The 19728-nt window shown below is 44.7% G+C and overlaps 1 protein-coding gene across 1 annotated transcript in view; it reads left to right on the top strand.

Annotated features, from left to right (window-relative positions):
• Nucleotides 1–19728, top strand: part of KCNQ3 (potassium voltage-gated channel subfamily Q member 3) — a 293037-nt gene that overhangs the window by 218905 nt on the left and 54404 nt on the right. Inside the window, exon 2 of the mRNA XM_032316480.1 lies at nt 18736–18826. Coding sequence (XP_032172371.1) covers nt 18736–18826 — 91 coding nt within the window. The remainder of the gene's footprint in view (nt 1–18735; nt 18827–19728) is intronic.

Genomic DNA, 19728 nt, shown 5'->3' with positions numbered 1-19728 from the left:
AGTATTAGAACTAGTTTAGGACCTAAAGAAATTATCTAGTTTAGCAGGAGAAAATTGTAGCTTAGACAGAAAAAGTACCTTGTTCTAGGTCACCAGGGTTGTCTGGGGGCAGAGTCAGGACTAGAACCCAGGCCCTATGACCCCAGTATGGACTCTTTCAGTGTTGCTTCCTCCATGCCTTGCTTTAAAGATCCCAAAGCTTTATGGTGAAGACAACTATGTGTGTACAATGCATTAGCTGGACACCTTAGTTCTGAGTCATTCTGCATATTTTCCTTCTCTTTGTGTATGTGTGTGTTTCTTGTCCTCATTTCAAGGAGAAAACTTAGTGTCCTCATCTCTAAAGAGAGACAGAGGAAAAAAAAATCCCATTTGAAATGCTGCAGTCATGACACATTTCCCATGAAGCCCATAACTCGGCCTCAAGAAACATTGATTACTCAGTCCCCATTAGAGCCCCATGAGGTCACAGGGACCTTGATAAATGGATCTGGGGTCTTTGCTACTGTGGCTAGGATGGTTTTCAAACCAGAGCTTGCAATAGCCTACCAAAGCGGTAGCTGGCCTTCAGACCCGCCCACTCAGAAACCTCTCTCTCTCCACATCCTCTGAGCCTGTGGCCTGTCAGCAAGAGAGGGACAGACCAAGGACAAGCTTTGCTACAATCTCAGGGTTGGAGAAGATGATGTACACCTTGCAGGAGCTGAGAGTAGCCTTTGTCAGTTTGGGTCTTTGAGCCCTGATCCTATTCATGGCTACTCTCAAATAATGGAGGGTTGAAAACTGGTAAGCTCTCTGGGAAATGGGCTCTGGGAGACAAGGGAGTGAGAAACGTAAGCCAGAATCCATCTTTCCCCCTAGATGGGCTTGGCTAGGAAAGGGCAGCAAATTCATGGAAGCTTTGGAAGAACAGAGGCTCCTTCATTAGTGAAGTCCATTGTGCCACTAGTAGGACTGTTATTCAGATGGCAAAGCTGGGACAGACATTAATGCTCCAGCAACAGAACTGAGCTTCCAAAATGATTGCAGTGACTAGACACATAGCCACGTCTAAGAAGAAGAAACTGAGCAAAGATAAAAGAAGAGGATTTTATTTAGGTCCAAGAAAAAAGAAGTCAATTACACAAACATTAATAAATTATCCCCACTTTCACAATAATAACTGGGGGGAAAATGACTGTGTTTCCATAATTTCACTTTGAAAAGTCAACCATGTCATTCTTGAGCCGCAAGTTCCAGTGAATTCAGAGACTGGCTGAGTAGGCTGTGGTGGGACCAGAAGGAGCATACCTCCTCTGTCCACAGCCCCAGGCAGGCCATTGGTGACCATCCGCAAGGCTGTGTATGCAGAAGAGCATCCCTGGGTGGCTCAGGTGAGGAGAGAGTTACCTCAAATAGTTCATGCCTATGTGGAGAAAGCCAGCATCACCGCTCAGTGGGGATGGATGGTGATGTCAGTGGAGGCAAAGCAGAGCAGTGTGAGGAGGGCCTGTCTATAGGAGGAGCAAGGGGTCTGCAGCCTGGGGACTAAAGCCTGACAAGGTACCCAAGGTGTCTCTATCTGAAAAGTCTTCTTAAAGTCACCATGCCTGGACCTACCGAAGGGGGACCTTTCACTTTACGCAGTCAGACCGCCTTGTGTGTAGATCTAAGGATCCCTCGTTAAGTGTACACAGAAGCAGAATGTGTCTGAAAGAGAATGAAAAGGATGGCAAAATGCTTGAAGGTCTATCAAAGGAGGCCAGGTTTAAAGAGCCTGACTCAGAAAGAGAAAACGTTTGGGCCTTCAGAGTCACCTTCCAACGTTCAAAGAGCCACTTGTGAAAGAAAGGCAGTGGCATGTATATTTTCAGAAGGAAGAAAGAGGACAACTGGGCGGAATTTATGGGGAGACACGTGTTGAATTCTTTAGAGGAAAGACTCGTAGAGGTCCTTGGGGCTAAACCCAATGGAAAGAGGAATTTCTTTCTCTTTCCTCAGAAGAGGAACTTCTGCAGGAATTTTTCAGGAATAGCAAGCATCAGATAAACCCCCCAGAAGTGGAGAAGTGAGTGTGGGAGGCTGTGCTCTGTGTTTGATGAGTGAGAGAACATCACCTGACCAGATGGACAAATAAGGCATCAGTGTACGCTTACCCTGTGTGTAGCATTATAGTATCTGGTCAAGAATGTAGGTTTTTTTTTTTTTTTTAAGATTTTATTTATTTATTTATTTGACAAAGATCACAAGTAGGCAGAGAAACAGGCAGAGAGAGAGTAGGAAGCAGGCTCCCTGCTGAGCAGAGAGCCTGGTGTGGGGCTTGATTCCAGGACCCTGAGATCATGACCTGAGCCGAAGGCAGAGGCTTAACCCACTGAGCCACCCAGGTGCCCCAAGAATGTAAGTTTTGATGCCAGACAAACTTGGGTGGGTTTGAAAACTTGTTTCCATGTGGCCCAGGAAATATATGTAAACTTTGTTAAAAGATAATTTAAAAAATAAACAAACTCATGACTCTCATACAGATATAAAGTAAACATATTTTAAGGATTTTCTTTAATTTACCAATTGTTGACAGAACCAGACAAATGTTACAAAGGGCTCAAAAGGGGATCTGGAAAGCAGACGCATCTATAGATCAGGAAGTTTTTAAATGAATGGGTAAATGAAATAACATTGTTTATCTTCATAAGACAAGAGAGAAAGAAGTCAATTCAAACTTTACTAGACAGGACAGAATTTGCATGTATTAAGACATGAATTAGTTTGCATTGTTATCTGTTATATGCAGTTTACAATTATAAAGTAGCTCAGAGACAGGGAAAGACTAAAGACAATGAAAGTCTTAAGATAACCCGGAAGGGTGTGATCTGAATGAAGCCGTTTTCTACTGAAACACGATTTCTTTATATCTTGTGAAGCCATCTTGAAAATGGCAATGATTGGGTATCAATAATTTGCTGTGAGGATCTGACAAAATAATGCATATCTTGCATTTTGACAAGCAACTGACACGCGGCAAGACTTCAGTGAGGGGCCCAGCAGCCTCGGTGAATGGATGGGGGACACTGCAATGTGTCACATCTGCCCCGAGACAGGTCGGTGCAGCATGATATGGGGGCCCAGAGGAGGACACCATGACCTCTGATGTGGGAAGCTGTGTGACTATGGCTTCTGTGCGCACTGTTACGGATAAAGCATTCTCTGAGTGGTCGTGTGTCATGCCCTCATAATGGACGGTCTTGTTTAATTTTCACAACTACCTATTAGGTATATATATATATAATATCCCCAATTTCCAGATGAAAATAATGTAGTGGATAGACTTTAAGGTTGACCTTTGATCCTCTCTCCTGATATACTTAATAACATAAAAGTGTAGCATCATCTTGTTAATTTCTATCATTTCTTTCTCTCTCTTTCTCTCTCTCTCTCTACCTATCTCTATCAGCTCTATCTCTGTGTCTATCTCTGTCTCCCTGTCAGTATCTATCACTGGTTTTGAAAAAGCATGCAGCAATCAGAAATCCCTACAGCCATAGGAAATAAATTCTGCTGACAAGCCAAGGGAGCTTGACAACAGGTTCTTCCCCAGTCAAGCCTCTGATGAGAACCCAGCTCTGGCCAACACTTTGATTCTAGCCGTAAGCAGAAGCCCTCACTATGCTATGCCCAGGCTGTTGAATCACAGCTACTGTGAGATGATAAATATGTATGTTTTTTACGCCGCTCACTTTGTAATAATTTGTTGGAAAATTCATACAAATAGTGAGGCTATAGATATTAAGTAACTTGTCCATGCCCCTTACTAGAAAGTGTCCATGCCTCTTACTAGAAAGCTATGATTCAGAGCCCTTTCTTTCTGGCTGCAGAGACAGCCCTGCCATGGCAGCTGCCCACTGCAGGCTCCTGTGCTTCTTTGACTCAGACCAGCAGGGGATCAGATTCACTTCCATACAGTCTGACTCCAAAGCCCACAGTGTTAGCTGGTGATCTGTTCTTTCTCAACTCTGACTGCACAGTATCATCACATGGGGAAAGTTTTAAAAAAAAACAAAAAAACAAAAAAACAGACTAGCACTGGGCTCACTCAGAGCAATTAAATTAGGAGATTCATGGGTTGGTGACAGCCACTGGCTTTTTGGTTTTTTTAAGATCCAAAGGTGATTTTAATTTGCAACTTTACAAACCCTTGTTTCAGGACACAGGATGCCTAGAAAATCCATATCAGCACTACCTCTGGGGAGAAGGTCCTTGCTAAAACATAATTTTCAGGATAAGATAGGCTCATAATGGACATCATAGGCTTTGTTTGTTTATTTGTTTGTTTGTTTGTTTTGGTTTGGTTTTTACTGACACAAACTTTTTTTTTTTCTCTCTACCCAGCTCTTCTTGCCCAAGGAGGGTAACACCCTATTCAGCCTGTGCCTAGCTGGCACCAGCCATTTTCCCCACATACTCTGATAAATGCTACTAGATAAGAAAAAGAAAAAAACACAGAAGGGTGATGTGAGGTCAGGGAATGAGGAGGATACCTCACCGAGAGGTCAGAAAGTTACTGATGAACGAGAAAGACAAGGGCTAATGAACATGAAACCCCTTCCTGTCATCTCCAATGAAGATGGGGCCTGATGGCATTATTCTCAGTATGTCTAGAAACCCAAACGCTCACAAGTGTTCCCCCTTCCTACCCAGGTAAATGGTCCCCAAGAAATGGACTGCCTGCCTCCTGCCCCTCACCCCAGGGGCTTGTTCTAAGTCATACTTTGTCTTGTCTACCTCCTCTCCAATAGTCTGGAGACCAGAACACAACCTACTGCACCTTCTAGACCCTGATGCAGATGAAATCACAAACCTGTTCTAGATCCAGAAGGTGTCTTAGGAGAGAGAGGTTTGCAATGAGTGTAAGTTGAAGGTCAGCACAGACACTGTGCTAGAATTTTGTGTGTGTGCTCTCATTGATTCTCTCAATCTACCTCTAATAGTTGCTCTAAGCACGTAGACACACTTTGCAGATGAGGAAGTTGAACCTTGGGGTCAACTTGCCTAAGATCTCCCAGGTACCTGGCAGCAAAGATTTGAAATGAGATTTCCTGATCCCAGTATTCCTTTCTCTTTCCATCTCTCTTTCTGTACATAGAAAAACATAGCAACTGGTGGCTTTTTCTCAGGGCACCCCCAGATAAATATTGTACCTCAATTTATAATATGGCACCGGTCCTGAGTGCTGGGAACAGTAGAGCCAGGTGAATCCAAGCTTGGCATAATTCTGAACACCCATGCCTAGTGAATGATCTTCTGTTTTTCCTCTAAAGGACTGACCTTAGAAATAAGTGAGATGAAGGGGGGTCTCAAAGCCCCAAGATGTTATGCAGTTTTGAAATTAAAGCTAATAGCTGATAACCCCTGAGAAGTTATTAGGGTGCTCTTGACAAGTCTCTGTCCCTGCAGAGTAGCTCCTGTCATGTCTGCTTGAATGCTGATCACTTTCCACTGGAATAATTGGTTTCCTTATAATGCCATAAATATCTTGAGGACAGACCTGAATCTTGGGTTACCTCTGTACCTTGACACAGGGCTTGGTACAAAGTAATTACTCAGTAAACATGTATTGAATCAAGGACTGAGTGAGCGAATATAAAATCCAGGAATGTTTAAAGATGAATGCAGAGTCCAAGGAGGGAAGGAAATCGCTAGAACAATCAGCCATGATGACCATTGTTTGCACAGCGCAGCTGGGCAGACAGATGTGTCTCCACCATGCTAATGCTAGCATGGGGCACGCTCTTCTTCTTCTTCTTTTTTTTTAATCTCTCATTTTGGAAACTTGAAGGCACTGAGTGTTTCCATTCTAATGAGATTTCCAAAAGGAGAGGGGGGGAAAAAAGATCTAGAATAATCAGGGCTGTATCATGCTGGAGAAAACAGCATGGGACCCAGATCTGACTTTGTGTCTGTGTGTTTGGCTCTCAAAAGAAGCAGTGGAGCCATTTGTAGGAAGGTGCTAATGGGATAAGAAAATAGAAGATGTTTGCATCTTTGGGGTTGGGTCTGAGAGCACCATTTTTTACATGTGAATGAGAAAATTCTCTGGGGCATGGTGAGAAAAGTAAGTAATACACCAATTACACATTGGCATTTTTCCCACTGTCTTCAGCCTGAAGGCAGTTGAAAAGGCTGGAGTCTGATTTGGCCACCACACAGGTGAAGATGGTGAATGACTACTTGGGATAATTTCCAAGCTGCTGGGAAAACTTGCTCCCTTTTCTCCTAAAACTTCTGTCCCTCAGCTGGAGGTCCCTTAAGAGGTATCCTGTCTTTTGGTGCAAGGCTTTTAAAATGCAAATCCCAGGTACCATTTTATTCCTCTTAAACTAGCAAGTCCTTTAGCAAAATGGTAATAAAACTGGGTGAAAATAGGGTTCTTACATGTTCTTGGGGACAGTGTAAAGTCATGTAGCCTTTTAGAATGGCCTGGCAGAATGTACCAAGAATCCATACAAATAAATGTTCAAAGTCCGGATATACTGAAGATTTATTCTCAGGAACTGGTCCTCAATGAGGAAAAACTATATGTACAAAGATACTTACTCTAGCATTATTTATAATAACACAGAACTTGAACCAATATATGCCTAAATATTTAGCAATAAGAGACTAGTTATATATATATCAGTGTACTGATGTCATTGAATGCTGCTCTTTCATTAAACATGATTGTTCTGAATATTTTATAGCTAAGTGGAAGAATATTTATGCTTTAATAAGATAAAATGTAGAACATAATGTTGTGACAACCAATATGTAAAATTGTATATGCCTGTGTCCTTGGGCTGGAAAGGGGACAGCGGGGAGGTAGGAGAAGAAAAGAGTTGATTTGTTAGGCTTAGAATGAAATATGATGATTCTTTTATTTCAATCCGCATCGTTCGCTTCAGAATGTCTTTTGTGACTTGAGTCTTTTAAACTCAAGAGGACTAGAAATGTTCAGGAGGGAGAGATCTGATTGTACACAAGGTGATGAGAAACTGATGAGAGGCTGGAACCCTTTGCACCTGCCATGAGAAACGCATAAGAAAAAGTTATCTGATATTGATGGAGGGCTGGAAGCCCCTGGGAACAGAGATGACCGGGAAGGAAAGAGGTGCTCTAGAGCACACAATCTGGACTCTAGACTCTGGACTACACACTCCAAGTCTTGTCAGGAGGTCCTTATGCCCAGACAGAAGACACATGAGACAGGACTGGAGAAACAATGCTGGCATCTGCTGTGAACCTAAGACAGATCTGCCCCTCTCCTTCTGGAAAGAAGGAGGGGGAGAGGGGAACTACACAGCCAGTTTGCCATTCCTCCATCACCTTCTCCCCTACCACCCTCATAGACCAAAGGCCCTCTCCAGGCAGGCTTGAGGGAGGGCAGCTGGAGAGCATCTACTGGACCTTCCCAGCCTCTGGGTGAGAGACTAGTGACACTGCGCCTGCAACATCTATAGGTAAGGCTACTCTAGACAGTTTCGGCTCTGGCCTCCTTGGAAGCAGATGCTGTGCCCACTACCTGCAGTCCCAACCACATTACCATTGAGCCACACGGAACCTCCCACTTACCAGAGTGTGCATCCAGGAACTTTGCAGCCTTCATCATCAGTCTGTTCTGCAACCCTACAAGGTAGACATTGGTGTTACCAATGCACAAATGAGGGAGCTAAGAGGAATGAAATAACTTTGCCTGGTTCCCAAAAACTTGAAGAGGAAGGGCTGGGGATTGCAGGCAGTCTCTGATGGTCAAGTACATGCTCTCCCCATAACTGCCTTTGGTGTTTCATACATATAGGTGCTTCCGAAATGCACATACAAGAGTTCTGCACCCCATTCCATTTCATGGTTCAGGGATGGGAAGGTCCTCATAGTACCAAGCAACCCTCTGACACCAGCCGGTGTCCTACAATTTAACTTAATTCAGGCATCATCTACCTGAAGTTAGCATCAGATTCCATAGTTGAAGAGCTCAGTTCTACATGACTGCCCCCTGCCCATTTAGGCACCAGTCAAAAAACCCAGGTTGTGACCTCTGCTCAAGGCTATAATAGATCAGAGATTCCAATGACCTCCTCTTTGGGTTCCATAAATTTGCCAGATCAGTTCATATGAAATAGAAACATTTGACTAGATTACCAACTTATTATAAGGGGATAAAATTTAGGAACAGCCCTAAGAAAGAGATGCACAGGGTAAGGTATGGGAAAGCCATAGAGTTTCTATGCCTTCTCCAGGTACTCTGCTCCTCCCATGTTGGCCAACTCAGATGCTCTCTGAACTAGTCCTTTGGGGTTGTTATGGAGACTTCTTTATACAGGCATGATTGATTAAATCATTGGTCATTGGTGATTGAACTCATTTCCATCCCTTTTGCTCTACCCAGAGGCTGGGTGTAGGGACCGAAGTTCCATCCCTTCAACCACAGAGTTCATTCCCCTGGCCACCAGCCCCCATCCATAGATGGGTCCAAAAGTCACCTCATTCACATAGCAAAAGACACCTTGATTGCTCTCATCACTTAGGATATTAAAAAGGGTTTAGGAGCTCTGTGTCAGAAACTAGGACGAAGACCACGTGTATTTTTTCCCTCAATCACAGCATCACAGCATAGTAAGTGCTCTGCAGGTGTTTGTTAAATTAAACATCCTCTTGAGGTTGTTCGATATCATTCCTGTGGCAGCTTGGATGTCTCTGGAAGGATGGATGCAGACCTCAAAAATACCACCTACAGTGTGAAACAAAGACTGCTTTGTTCACAAAGTTGATTGGACTTTTAGTTGAGGCTTATGTATTTTTAATCATGCCTTTGTTTTTCCCACCCTATAATGTCATGCAAACTCCTGCAACAAAGGAAAGTAATCCCCTGCTGTTTCTCTTCTGATTTCTCAAGGTTTACTTTTATCTATTTTCACCGTGACTACCACCCAGCCCCACCCAGCCCTCCCATATGATGCATCCTGTGATGAGGTCTTGAAGAAATTATGAAAAAGTCAATAAAAATGGTCCTGGTAAAGTGGCCCGAGTGGAAATGTAGCTTTGCGTTTTTGCCAGCGTTCTGGGATCTGCTTTCCTAAATGGTCATGAAAGAAACGCTGATTTCCGCACCCCGCCCCCCCCCGGGGATGCACTGTGCACGCAGGAAAGCTCTATAAGATGATAGGATCCGATCCGTGTGGTTGAAAGCTGGCAGAGAAAATTAGTGGGGTCTGCATTTCAGACACTAGGAATGCTGGGAAGGGGTCTGCAAGTGACTGATGTTCACTGGTGTTCACTCTTCACCTGCACGGGGATCACAGTGCCCTGGCACAGGTTCACACTGGCATTTTATTAGCCTCGTTGTATAAATAAGGAGGCTGAGGTTTTCAAAGGCAAGACGATGTGACCAAGTGCACATGGCTGGAAATGTAGTCCAGAATCCAAACCCAGACTGGCCTACCTCCTAAGACCCTTCTCTTTCTAATGAACCAAGCTGTTCAGAGTCCACAAGACACTCTGTGTATGGAGGAGGGGGGGGAGGGGTGGCAAGGGGGTTGGGAAGGATAGCGCTGGATTGGAGGGGAAGCAGTGAAGGGTCATAGGAAGCTGTCAGGAAACTGCCAGAGTGATCAGAGGGAAAAGCAATGTGGCTTGACAAGGTCATTGGTCATAAAGACAGGGAAGTAGACCAGATGTCTGATAGTATATCAGAGGAAGAAAGGACATCATTGGCTGAAGGGTTAGATATACCTGCACAGGCTGGAGGGCTCCGAAGGGCAATTTGCACTCTGGCTGCAGGGCCACTGGGCACGAGCACACCTTCTCCCAGTGAGTACTCATCACAGCTCTCTGGGAAGTCCTTTGCATCCTTATTTCTACATCAGCAAATAGAAGAGCTGGGGCTCAGAAAGACGGAGCCTCTTGCTGAAAGTTCTGCAGTTGACCAGGAAGATCCAGATCCAAACCCAGGAAATTATAAACAGGAGTGCCTGTTAGGGTCAAGTCCAAAAAAAGAGGAAAGCCTGCCAGACTTCAGAACACAAATAGGATTCCCCAATCTCAGCTCCGGACTCCATCACTGTGCTAGCTTAGCTGAGCCCCAGAAAGTCTCGTTCCTTGAAAATATGGGAGCTTTGTTTCCAGCGAAACGTGTGGAGAGTCAGACAAGCTCAGAGTTATAACAGTGCCGATAAAAGTAGAAGGGCTTGGACCAAATAAACCACGGACGCAGAGTTTAATTGGTGTGCCCTGCTAGTGCTGGGGACAGCAGATCCACCTCCAGTCCCTCTGACACACCTGAGTCATGTCAGAGTATTTCCAAGGACTTGGTTATAAGGTGATGTTACCTGCCTCTGTTTCAACAATTCTGAGTGCATATTTTCCCCCATTTTAACATCTCTGAAATGAAGATATGAAATACAATCAGTGACTGTCATAATAATTTATTTGGCAACTTCTTTTTTTTAGTAGTTTATACAATTAGGCGTCTTACAATTAATAGTGTCACTTAGTAGTTACCCAAAGATGACATGCGTCTGATAAATTCCAAATGTATTGTATTAATGACAGTTTCTTCCCGTTGAGAACTTAGAAACTCCTCAGGCTTCATGTTTTACAGAATAATATATAATAACAATCATATTAATAATAATTGCTAACATTTATTAAGCAAGGCCTAACATTTCATTATCCCATTTTACAGATGGAGAAAGTGAGGCACTCGAGTTCTCCCAGCGACTCTGTGAGGTTGAGTAATTATCCCCATAATGAATTCACGGGATTGGAGGGCCAGACAGATTAAGTTACTTATCAACGTCACAGGGAGATAAATAGTGCAGTCAAAATTTAAATTCATTCCATGCCTGATTCCCAAATGTATGCTCCCAATTATAAAGGTTTGGTAAATGGGAAAATTGGAAGGAAACTGTTAATTACTGAGTGTCCACTGCCTACCTTTCAGCGTTTTATACCTGTTATATCATTGAACCCTTGTAGGTAGCCGGCATTTCCTTCCCACCCTGCAGATGAAGAGCCGGAATCCCAGTGGTAAGGGAAACTCGAGACCCTTACCACATGTCTGTCTCCACCAGTCTGCTCCCTGACCGGAAGTGCCCATGATGTGTGGTCAGGTCACGGAGAAGTTTGCCCTGCAGCCCAGAGTCATGCAGTTAGTACCATCCACAGAAATGCTCCTAGGGCAGCAACAGTGAGTTCAAACAGGGTTGTGCCTTGTTTAAAAACCACGAATAAGGGCCACCCGGGTGGGGTGGTCCGGGCGGTTAAGCATTGGCTCAGGCGGTTAAGCATTGGCTCAGGTCATGATCTCAGTGGGATCTCAGTGGGATCTCGTGGGATCAAGTCTCACATCAGGCTCCACACTCAGCTCGGAGTCTGTTTGTCCTTCTCCCTCTCCCAAATAAATGAATAAATCTTAAAAAAAAAATTAGTAAGAGGGACATTCCAGAAGAAACGTATGGTAGCATACACAAAACTTACATAGATGTTTCTAGAGGCAGATTCATCAAGAAACTAATGAAGCTCGAACAGTGGCCTATATGAGTTTTTACTCATAATTTGTATTATTTTCCCTAAATTTTTTATTTCTTTTTCTCCATAGACCTGCATGTATTCATCTTGTACTCTTCCAATCATGCTAAATAACCTGGTATCAACAAAGGTGTCTTTAAGATTAAATCCTTTTTAAGTTTTAAAATATTTTTTCTGCCCTGCATTAGATGTGGAATTTATCCTCAGGTGATCCTGATGGAGTTAAATTGACCTTGGCCCGTAGTGTAGGTCAAGAGTTGGAAAACTTTCTCTTAAAGGGCCCAAAGGTGAGTATTTTAGGCTTGTGGGCCAGGCAGCCTCTCCTGCAGTTCTTCACTACAGAAGCAACCACACATATAAAAGCAAATAAGTGTAGCTATGGCATAAAAAAAATTATTTACAAAAAAAAAAGGCAGCTGGCTGGGTTTGGCCCGAGGGCCGCAGTTTGCTAACTGCTGGTTTAAATGGTCAAAACCGCATCTACTATGTTATGCACATGTGGATCTATAGGTGGTGTGGAAAGGGTATAGACAGATACAGATACAGATTTGTGTGTGGTTATTTATTTATGATATCCTTGCCTCATTTCAAGAACATGGAAGTTTTTGAAGACAAAGTGTTTTCTTCCCCCTATCTATTATTAATGTCAGTTTTTCAACTCATCTCGGTGAGCATAAGAGGAGAAAGATGGGTAAGAAAGCTGCACCTGCTGAATGCCTGATGTTTGCCTAAATCTAGGTGTTTCACATGACATGATTCTCTTCTAAACCCCATGCCCATCCCATGAGGCAGATTTAGAGTCTCTTTATCCTGCTGTTAATGGGAATCGGTGAAAGTCTACTTAAAGAAAGTCTGTTGGAAATGGAACCAAACCTCATACCAAACAGCAAAGAAAATATCTTTTTAGTACTTTATCACAAAAAATAGAATTAAAATACAAAAAAGTATTTATTGTATCTCACAATTAACAAAATAGAAGTTATAATTTCAACTATGTTCTAATTTTTAGAATGAATAAAGACTGAACCGAGTGTTAATTTGGGAGTATATTTTCCATGCCCCAATGATATAATACAATATGACTTCACATTTTATCTCCTCAACATTTGTGGGTAAGGATTGTATGAGATTTTTCATCCTTTGAAGTAACGATTTGACTTTCATTGTTGGAGCAAGATTGTCACTTGTTAATGGCTTTGCCGTATTTAGAACATCTCTCCATCATCATGTCCATCAACTTCATGAAATCTTGCATTTTTTGTAATTTTTGCCTTTTCACTGTGCAAACGATTCACAATGTACTGCTGGATGCTGTACCTGATGGGGAAGCAGGGATGGACCCACACAGCCATGCACACACAGGGTATAGGCTGTTGTGAAATCATCAAAGACGTTTGCATGGAGACTTCATTACAGAAATGGGTTTTGGTTTTGGGGATTTCTGCTGCCCTGTGCAATCTCTCTTAACCCTAAAGACTGGGATAAAGGATAAGATAACAAAAAACCCCTGCACTGTCACTCCAGCATTATAGTTGAAAAACTGAAAAACAAAGGCTCTGAGGCTCTGAAAAACAAACCTATCCAAAGTCATCTAGTTTATGGGTGGTGGGCCAAGATTTGGATCCTCCTCACCATTATTCCTGCATAACAAACTACCACAAAATTTAGCAGCTTAACACAACACACATGTATCATCTCAGTTTCCATGAGGCGGAAGCCAAGCATGGCTTACCTGAAGCTTCTGCTTGGAGTTTCTCACAAAGACCACATGATGAAACTGTCAGCCAGGGCTGAGGTCTCATGTGAAGGTCTGACTGGTGAAGGATCCTATTCCAAGCCCCCTTTTGTGGGAGTTGGGAGAATTCAGCTCCTTGGGGCTGTTGGACTAAAGGCCTCCATTCTTTGCTGGTCATTGGCTGAAGGCCACCTTCAGTTCCACATGGGCCTTTCCTCCATGTCAGTTTGTGTCATCAAAGCCAGAAAGAGATAAAATCTACCAGCAAGATAGTAGTCACTGTGATTCAAAGAGGCTGTCTGACTGACTCATTGGGAATAAGGAAATCTCTGGCACACAGTGGGTGCTTTACCTTTGGGGAATTTCGGGAGGGTCAGTAGGATTCTGATGTAGTCTGAGGGATTGTATATTCTGCGCGAGGGCAAGAACCAAGAATGTTAACTGAGGATCAAGTCTTACGGTGGCGTCAGAAGTACCTGCTCTGTTGTGCTTGTGCTCCCGTGGCTGAACTGTGAGCCAGCAGCCCCCTCCTCAGTCTCTGGCTGGCTGTGTTCTGCCTGTTCCTACAGCATCTCCCTGCAGGCCCCATGACCACTCCCAGTGCTGCCCCTACTCCTGTTGTGACCCTAGCACCTGAGCCTGGAGGCTTGGTTCCTCATCTATAAAGTGGGGTGCAAATATAATGATGACAGAAACCCCACCTCAAGGAGCACAAGAGAAAATGATGCATAAATGATTAGGTAAATTGTAGTTTTCACCCTGTTTGTCCCACCTTGAGGGAAACTGGGAGGTCATCCTTGCTGTTAGGCCCTCATTCCCAGCAGGTTAAGCTTTGTTCCCATAAGGGAGTCCAGGGCTGCCTGAGAAGAAGGTGTGGGAATCCCAGGTGCCACTGTGCACAGTGTTGTGACCCAGCAGAGGTAGGGTGTCAACAGCTTGGATCTTACACTTGAGACTCCAAGCACAGCTGCAAAGCAACCTGCTCTCCCACCCTCCACGACCCTGGCAGTGGAGGGTGATAAGATTCAGAGGGTACGGGTAGGAGGTGGTATGTGATTTAAGGGCACGTCTGAGACCCTTGACCCAGACTAGCCTTGTTCACCGAGACAGCCAGCATCCCGCAGACTGGAGGACAGCTTTTGGTTCTCCCCCAGACTTAATTCCACCACAAACACTGACCCATCCTGCAGGCACTGGGAGGAGGATGAGTGTGGGCAAGGAGCAGAGGAAGAGGCGAGAGGAGCGGAAGCCAGGGAAGGTTGGGTGTAGGAGACAGAGACAGGGACACCTTCAGAGCAGGAATCAAAGCGACGTGGCCAAAATCAACTACACAAGAAACAACACTTGTTGACAAGGATGTGGAGAAAGGGGACACTCTTGCACTGTTGGTGGAAATGCCAGCTGGTGCAGCCGCTCCGGAAAACTGTGGAGTTTCCTCAAGATGTTGAAAATAGAGCTATGGCCCAGCAATCACACTGTTGGGGATTTGCCCAAAGAATACAAAAACACTAACTCAAACATACACCCCTATGTGTATTGCAGCATTATGTACAATAGCCAAACTCTGGCCACAGCCCATGTCCATTGACAGATGAATAAAGAAGATGTGGTGTGTATATACAATGGAATATTACTCAGCCATGAAAAGAATGAAATCTTATCATTTGCAATGACGTGGGTGGAGCTAGAGAGTATGATGTTAAGTGAAATAAATCGGGCAGAGAAAGACAAATACTGTATGATTTCACTCCTATGTGGAATTTAAGAAACGACACAGAGGGAATAAAAGAAAGAGAACAATAACAACAACAACAACAACAAAAGTGCAGACTCTAAATTCTAGAGGACAGACTGACAGTCCCCAAGAGGAGGTGGGCGGGGGGGGGGGGGGACAGGGGAAATAGCGATGGGGATTAGGAATGCGTCGTCCCTGATGACCACAGGGTGATGTATGGAAGTGGAATCACCGTATTGCACACCTGAAGTGAACATCACACTGTGTGTTAATGGCGCTGGAATTAAAATTAAAGACTTTAAGAAAGTGACAGAGGAATTAGAAGAGTCGTTGGTGAAGCACGGGGGAGTGAGAGAGCCAAAGCGGTAGGAAGAGGGAAGACCTTGTCTCCCACACACATCTGGCTTCCGTGGTGAGACTGGTCATTTGGTCGGTGTGTCTGAGATCTAGTTCCCCTCTTAAGAGTAAATTGAAAACTGTGAAGGACCAAAGAGCATTTTCCTCCTTCCTGCCTTCCTGATTAAGGAGGGGTTCTTGATTCTCTTAGCTTTTTATCAGTTAATGGTTGTTTTCCAGTTTCAGAAAGTAAATTCCGCAAGGTTGCAGGTGTTTGAATTTCTTGAGGTGTGAGAAAATGCCAAACTCTGCCAGGCGCTTGCTGCCCCCTGCTGGCTGAAGCCTGGTTTTGCACTCTCTGCCGCTGGGAATCGGGCTCCAACTGCATTTCATGATTTCCTTTGCTGGCTCTAAAATCACAGACTGTAAGAGCTGAAAGGAACTTAGATCTCCAGCCCCACCCTCTTCCCTAAGCTGTAGACTTGAATTTTTATAAACCTTCTGGATATTTCCATCTGAACCTCAAACTCAGCCAGTCCACAGCATAGTTAAGATAGTACATTTTAATTAATACACAATGCAAGCAAATGATTACAAAATGATAATGGGTTATGGTCAGTACTGGGATAGAAATGCAGTGGGGTGCTCTGTGACCCCAGGGGAGAGGTCACACTGGAGAACATGCAAAGAGCAGCTGAGCTCATGGAAGTCTGTGGAGGCAAAGCATGACTGGCGCTGTTAAGGCAGAATGTTAAGGCTGTTAAGGAGAATGTGGGGTTGTGGGAGAGGTTGGGAGGAGTGGGCAGAGAAGACATCAAGACAGGCACAAATAGACTCAGAGAGTTGGAGGAAATGCTCTCATTCAGGATGGCTGGCCTGGATGTCGGGAAGCAGCAGAAGGCAAGGCTGTGAGGACAAGTCCAGATCAAAGGCCCACATCCCTTACTAAAGGAGATGATTGAACTGGGTTCTGTGTCCATAAATTTCGCACTCTGCCTATGAACATGTCATTCATGATGTTCTAGGTCATCCCGCATAAATTGGGGACTGTCCTGGATAAACTGAGACATGGCAGTCAACTCTAGCTAAGCCTCAAATACACATCCAACCCCTTGGCCTCTTGGAGGTTTTCAGTCTTGTACTCTGAAAGCATGTGGTGAACACTCAGATCATAACCTCTGTAATGATCTGTCCTGTGTTTCCTTCACTGCACTAGGAGGTCTTTGGACATGAAGGGTAGATTTTATTCATGTTTGTATCCTTAAAACCAGTGCTATGCCTGGGACACAACTGATAGTAAATCAGAGTAAAATAATAGCTAGTAAGTTGTGAAAGTACTCTTCTAAGCACCTGACACAGATTGTATCATTGAATAATGGAGGATATGTGCACTTTTATTGAGTTCGTTTTCTAGATAAGGAAGTCAAGACACCAAGAGTTTGTGTAACTTGCCCAAGAAGACACAGCATAGGAGAAGGAAGGGGATTCTAATCCAGGGCTTATTTCCAGAGCCTATGAATGAATAAAACGAAGTCTTGACAGACCTAGATTTGGATTTGCAGAATCATCTAAGAGCCCATTCCCCAAGGCCTGCTGGGGAAGCAGTCAGTGATGAGTGTGTGAATGGGAAAGCACCAGCTTCATTTGCATGATCCTGTACGGTTGATCAAACCACTCCCCATCCATTTTCTCCTGTGGTCCTCACAACAGCCATGATCTCCATGTGGCTCCATTATTCCCATTCTATGAATGTGATCACTGAGATTCCCAAGGTCAATGAGCTATTCAAGACCACATAGAAAGTACTCCCTTTGAGCCTGTGTCTCTGGACTCCACAGTCCTGTGGTCTTTTTAACTGACAACACAATTATCCAGATGGAAATGAATCCTTCTGATGAATTTCTCCATCTCTGAAATGGGAGTTCATGTCTACCTTGGGGGGGGCAGTTGTAAGGATGACCTGATAAATGTAGAGTGACAAGGGGTAGGTGCTCACTAACGGGTGATGTTGGAGTTGATGTTACCACCCCCACTGTCCCCACCACCACCATCATCATCACCAGAGAAGACCTGAGATTCGGGGTAGCATATTCTAGGCATGGGTCCGGAGCCATAAATTGAAGTAAAATGGCCAAATACAGGAGGGAGCTTAAAATCTGGTGTAGGTCCCTAGGTAAGGTTGGGAATATAGATTCAGTTCTGCAGATCAGAAGGCTTATTGATCAGAAGACGTGATCAGGACCACCAAGGTTCAGAGCCAGGACTTGCGTCCTCAGCCAAGGCCAGGAGCAGATGTTTCCAAACCTTACATTGTGGGTCTTACCGTCATGGCATGAGATAGTTTTCTCTTTGGTCAAACTGTGAGTTCATGAAGGCAGATCCAGCATATTCATCATGGACTTCCAGCTCTCTTTCCCCCACGCCTGCCATATAAATATTGAAGAATGAATGAGTGAATGAGTGAATGAATGCACCAGCACGTGGGCTGGAACCCAGCAGGGTGGAGAGCCAGGTCACACAGAGCAGAAGAACCTGGATTATGTAGTACCAAGCCTCACCCATGGGCCCTACGGAGCCTGGTGCTGAGCATTCCACCAGAGACTTTACACCAAGAAGGAGGGAGAGCCATTTCTCTTTGCTGATATCCTGAAGGATGCACACACATGAACACACACACACTACAAGCTCTCCCTCCCCCCATCCTCCCGCCAACTGAATTTATGTAGATAATAATCTCAAAGGACTGTTTGCAGTTTACTCCTGCCTGAGACAGGGACATGAACCAGATGACCCTTCTGTGATTTTTCCAGGTGCAGCAGACTGCATCCTTCTCTATGGCGGGTCCTGTTCTTTCTAGTATGAAGACGACTTTGTAATTTCAAAAACAATTCTGAAAGGGCCCCAGATGAAAGAGGTCATTTCCTTTATTAACCGGGGACTGTAGAAAGAATAATACTAAGCCATGGAGACAGAGGTTTTTGCTGAATTTATCGATCTTTGAAACGAACTTGTCATTTGTTTGTACTGAGACTGTTTCGCATGTTTTAAGACCGTCGTTCTGTATGTGCAGGACGCACCATTCATTCGTTTATATTCCTGTTGCTTTACCAAAGCTTGTGGGAACTTTTGGTCTGGAAGATGTCTGCAGCTCCCAGCGGAGTCCACTAACCAGCTGTTAAAGCGAAAGTGTGCACATTGCTTGCCTTTCCTCAGGTCTGTTTTCTTTAGCTGGAGTAATAATCCCTACCTGTCTCATCGGTCTGTGGGGCAGTTACGTGGGATAATGGGTCAAGCACATGCCAGTGTCTCCGGGAAGTTGTTGCTTCACCGTGGTTGACGCCGTCCTCTGGAGCTAGTCGGGACTAGATGCTTCCTCCTTCCTCCCCTCCAGGTTCCTCATTGTCCTGGGATGCTTGATTCTGGCCGTGCTGACCACATTCAGGGAGTACGAGACCGTTTCGGGAGACTGGCTGCTGTTACTGGTGAGATTTTGCACCTCCCCTCACGGTGTGCTTCCAGGATCGATGCCTCTGGTTGGCCTTCTGCAGTTGAGAACAAGGAGGCTGCCCTTGAGCACAGCTGGTTTTGGCTTCTGGGCCAAGCCCAGTCCCAGGAGAAACCAATGCCTGGGGCCGTTGGGCAGGTCTGCATGGGTGCGGTGGAAGGGAATGGTGTTTTTTATTCTAGACTAAGGACAAGAGGGCACCAACAAGGTCAAAGCGAAAACCGAAGTACGTTAGTTATATGATAAAGGCAGCTTCCCAATCCTCTGAAGGTTAACACAGAGTCATGCTCTGTTCTGAAACCTGCCTCTGCTTTTTCTCCCTAAACCCTGAGGATCTCTGACTCCCTTCAAGGCCACGAACCAAATCCTATTTGTACATTAAAACTCGTCCTCTCTCCTGAGGCCTCTGCCTGGTTTATCTCTCTGTTCACACATCTACACAGGGAAGGGATGCCAGCCCCCCGATTAGGGTCTACAAAATAGCAGGATCTTCACCTTACACTGAGCATGCTGTCTGTGATGCTAGATGCAGGGGTTCCTTCTGAAGTCAGGTGTTTTCAATTCATACAGTCTCACGTTAAGACCCGAGCAGGTGAATCCCGAGAAGCCCTCTAGCTCCAGGAACTAGGTTTCAGGGATTATCATGGAGCAGCAACTCTCCAAGGGTCCCAGGAGGTCACCAAAGAGGGGGACAAAGGTGTCTGTGTCCCCCTCTTTGGCAGGAGGGAAGGAAGAGATCCAAGGTCCAGGGAGACAGCACAGGGAGGCGCTCTGAGCCTGACCACCAGCCTGGGAGTCCCTCTTCACCACATCCTAGTCTGGAGAGACTTGTGTAACTACTCCTTGCCTTGGTTTCTCAAAACATAGAATGAGAGTAAT

The sequence above is a fragment of the Mustela erminea genome, chromosome 16 (assembly GCF_009829155.1).
Source record: "Mustela erminea isolate mMusErm1 chromosome 16, mMusErm1.Pri, whole genome shotgun sequence".
NCBI classification, from domain to species: Eukaryota; Metazoa; Chordata; class Mammalia; order Carnivora; family Mustelidae; genus Mustela; species Mustela erminea.
Note: the sequence above shows the minus strand (reverse complement) of the source record. Positions and strands in the feature narration are given on the sequence as shown.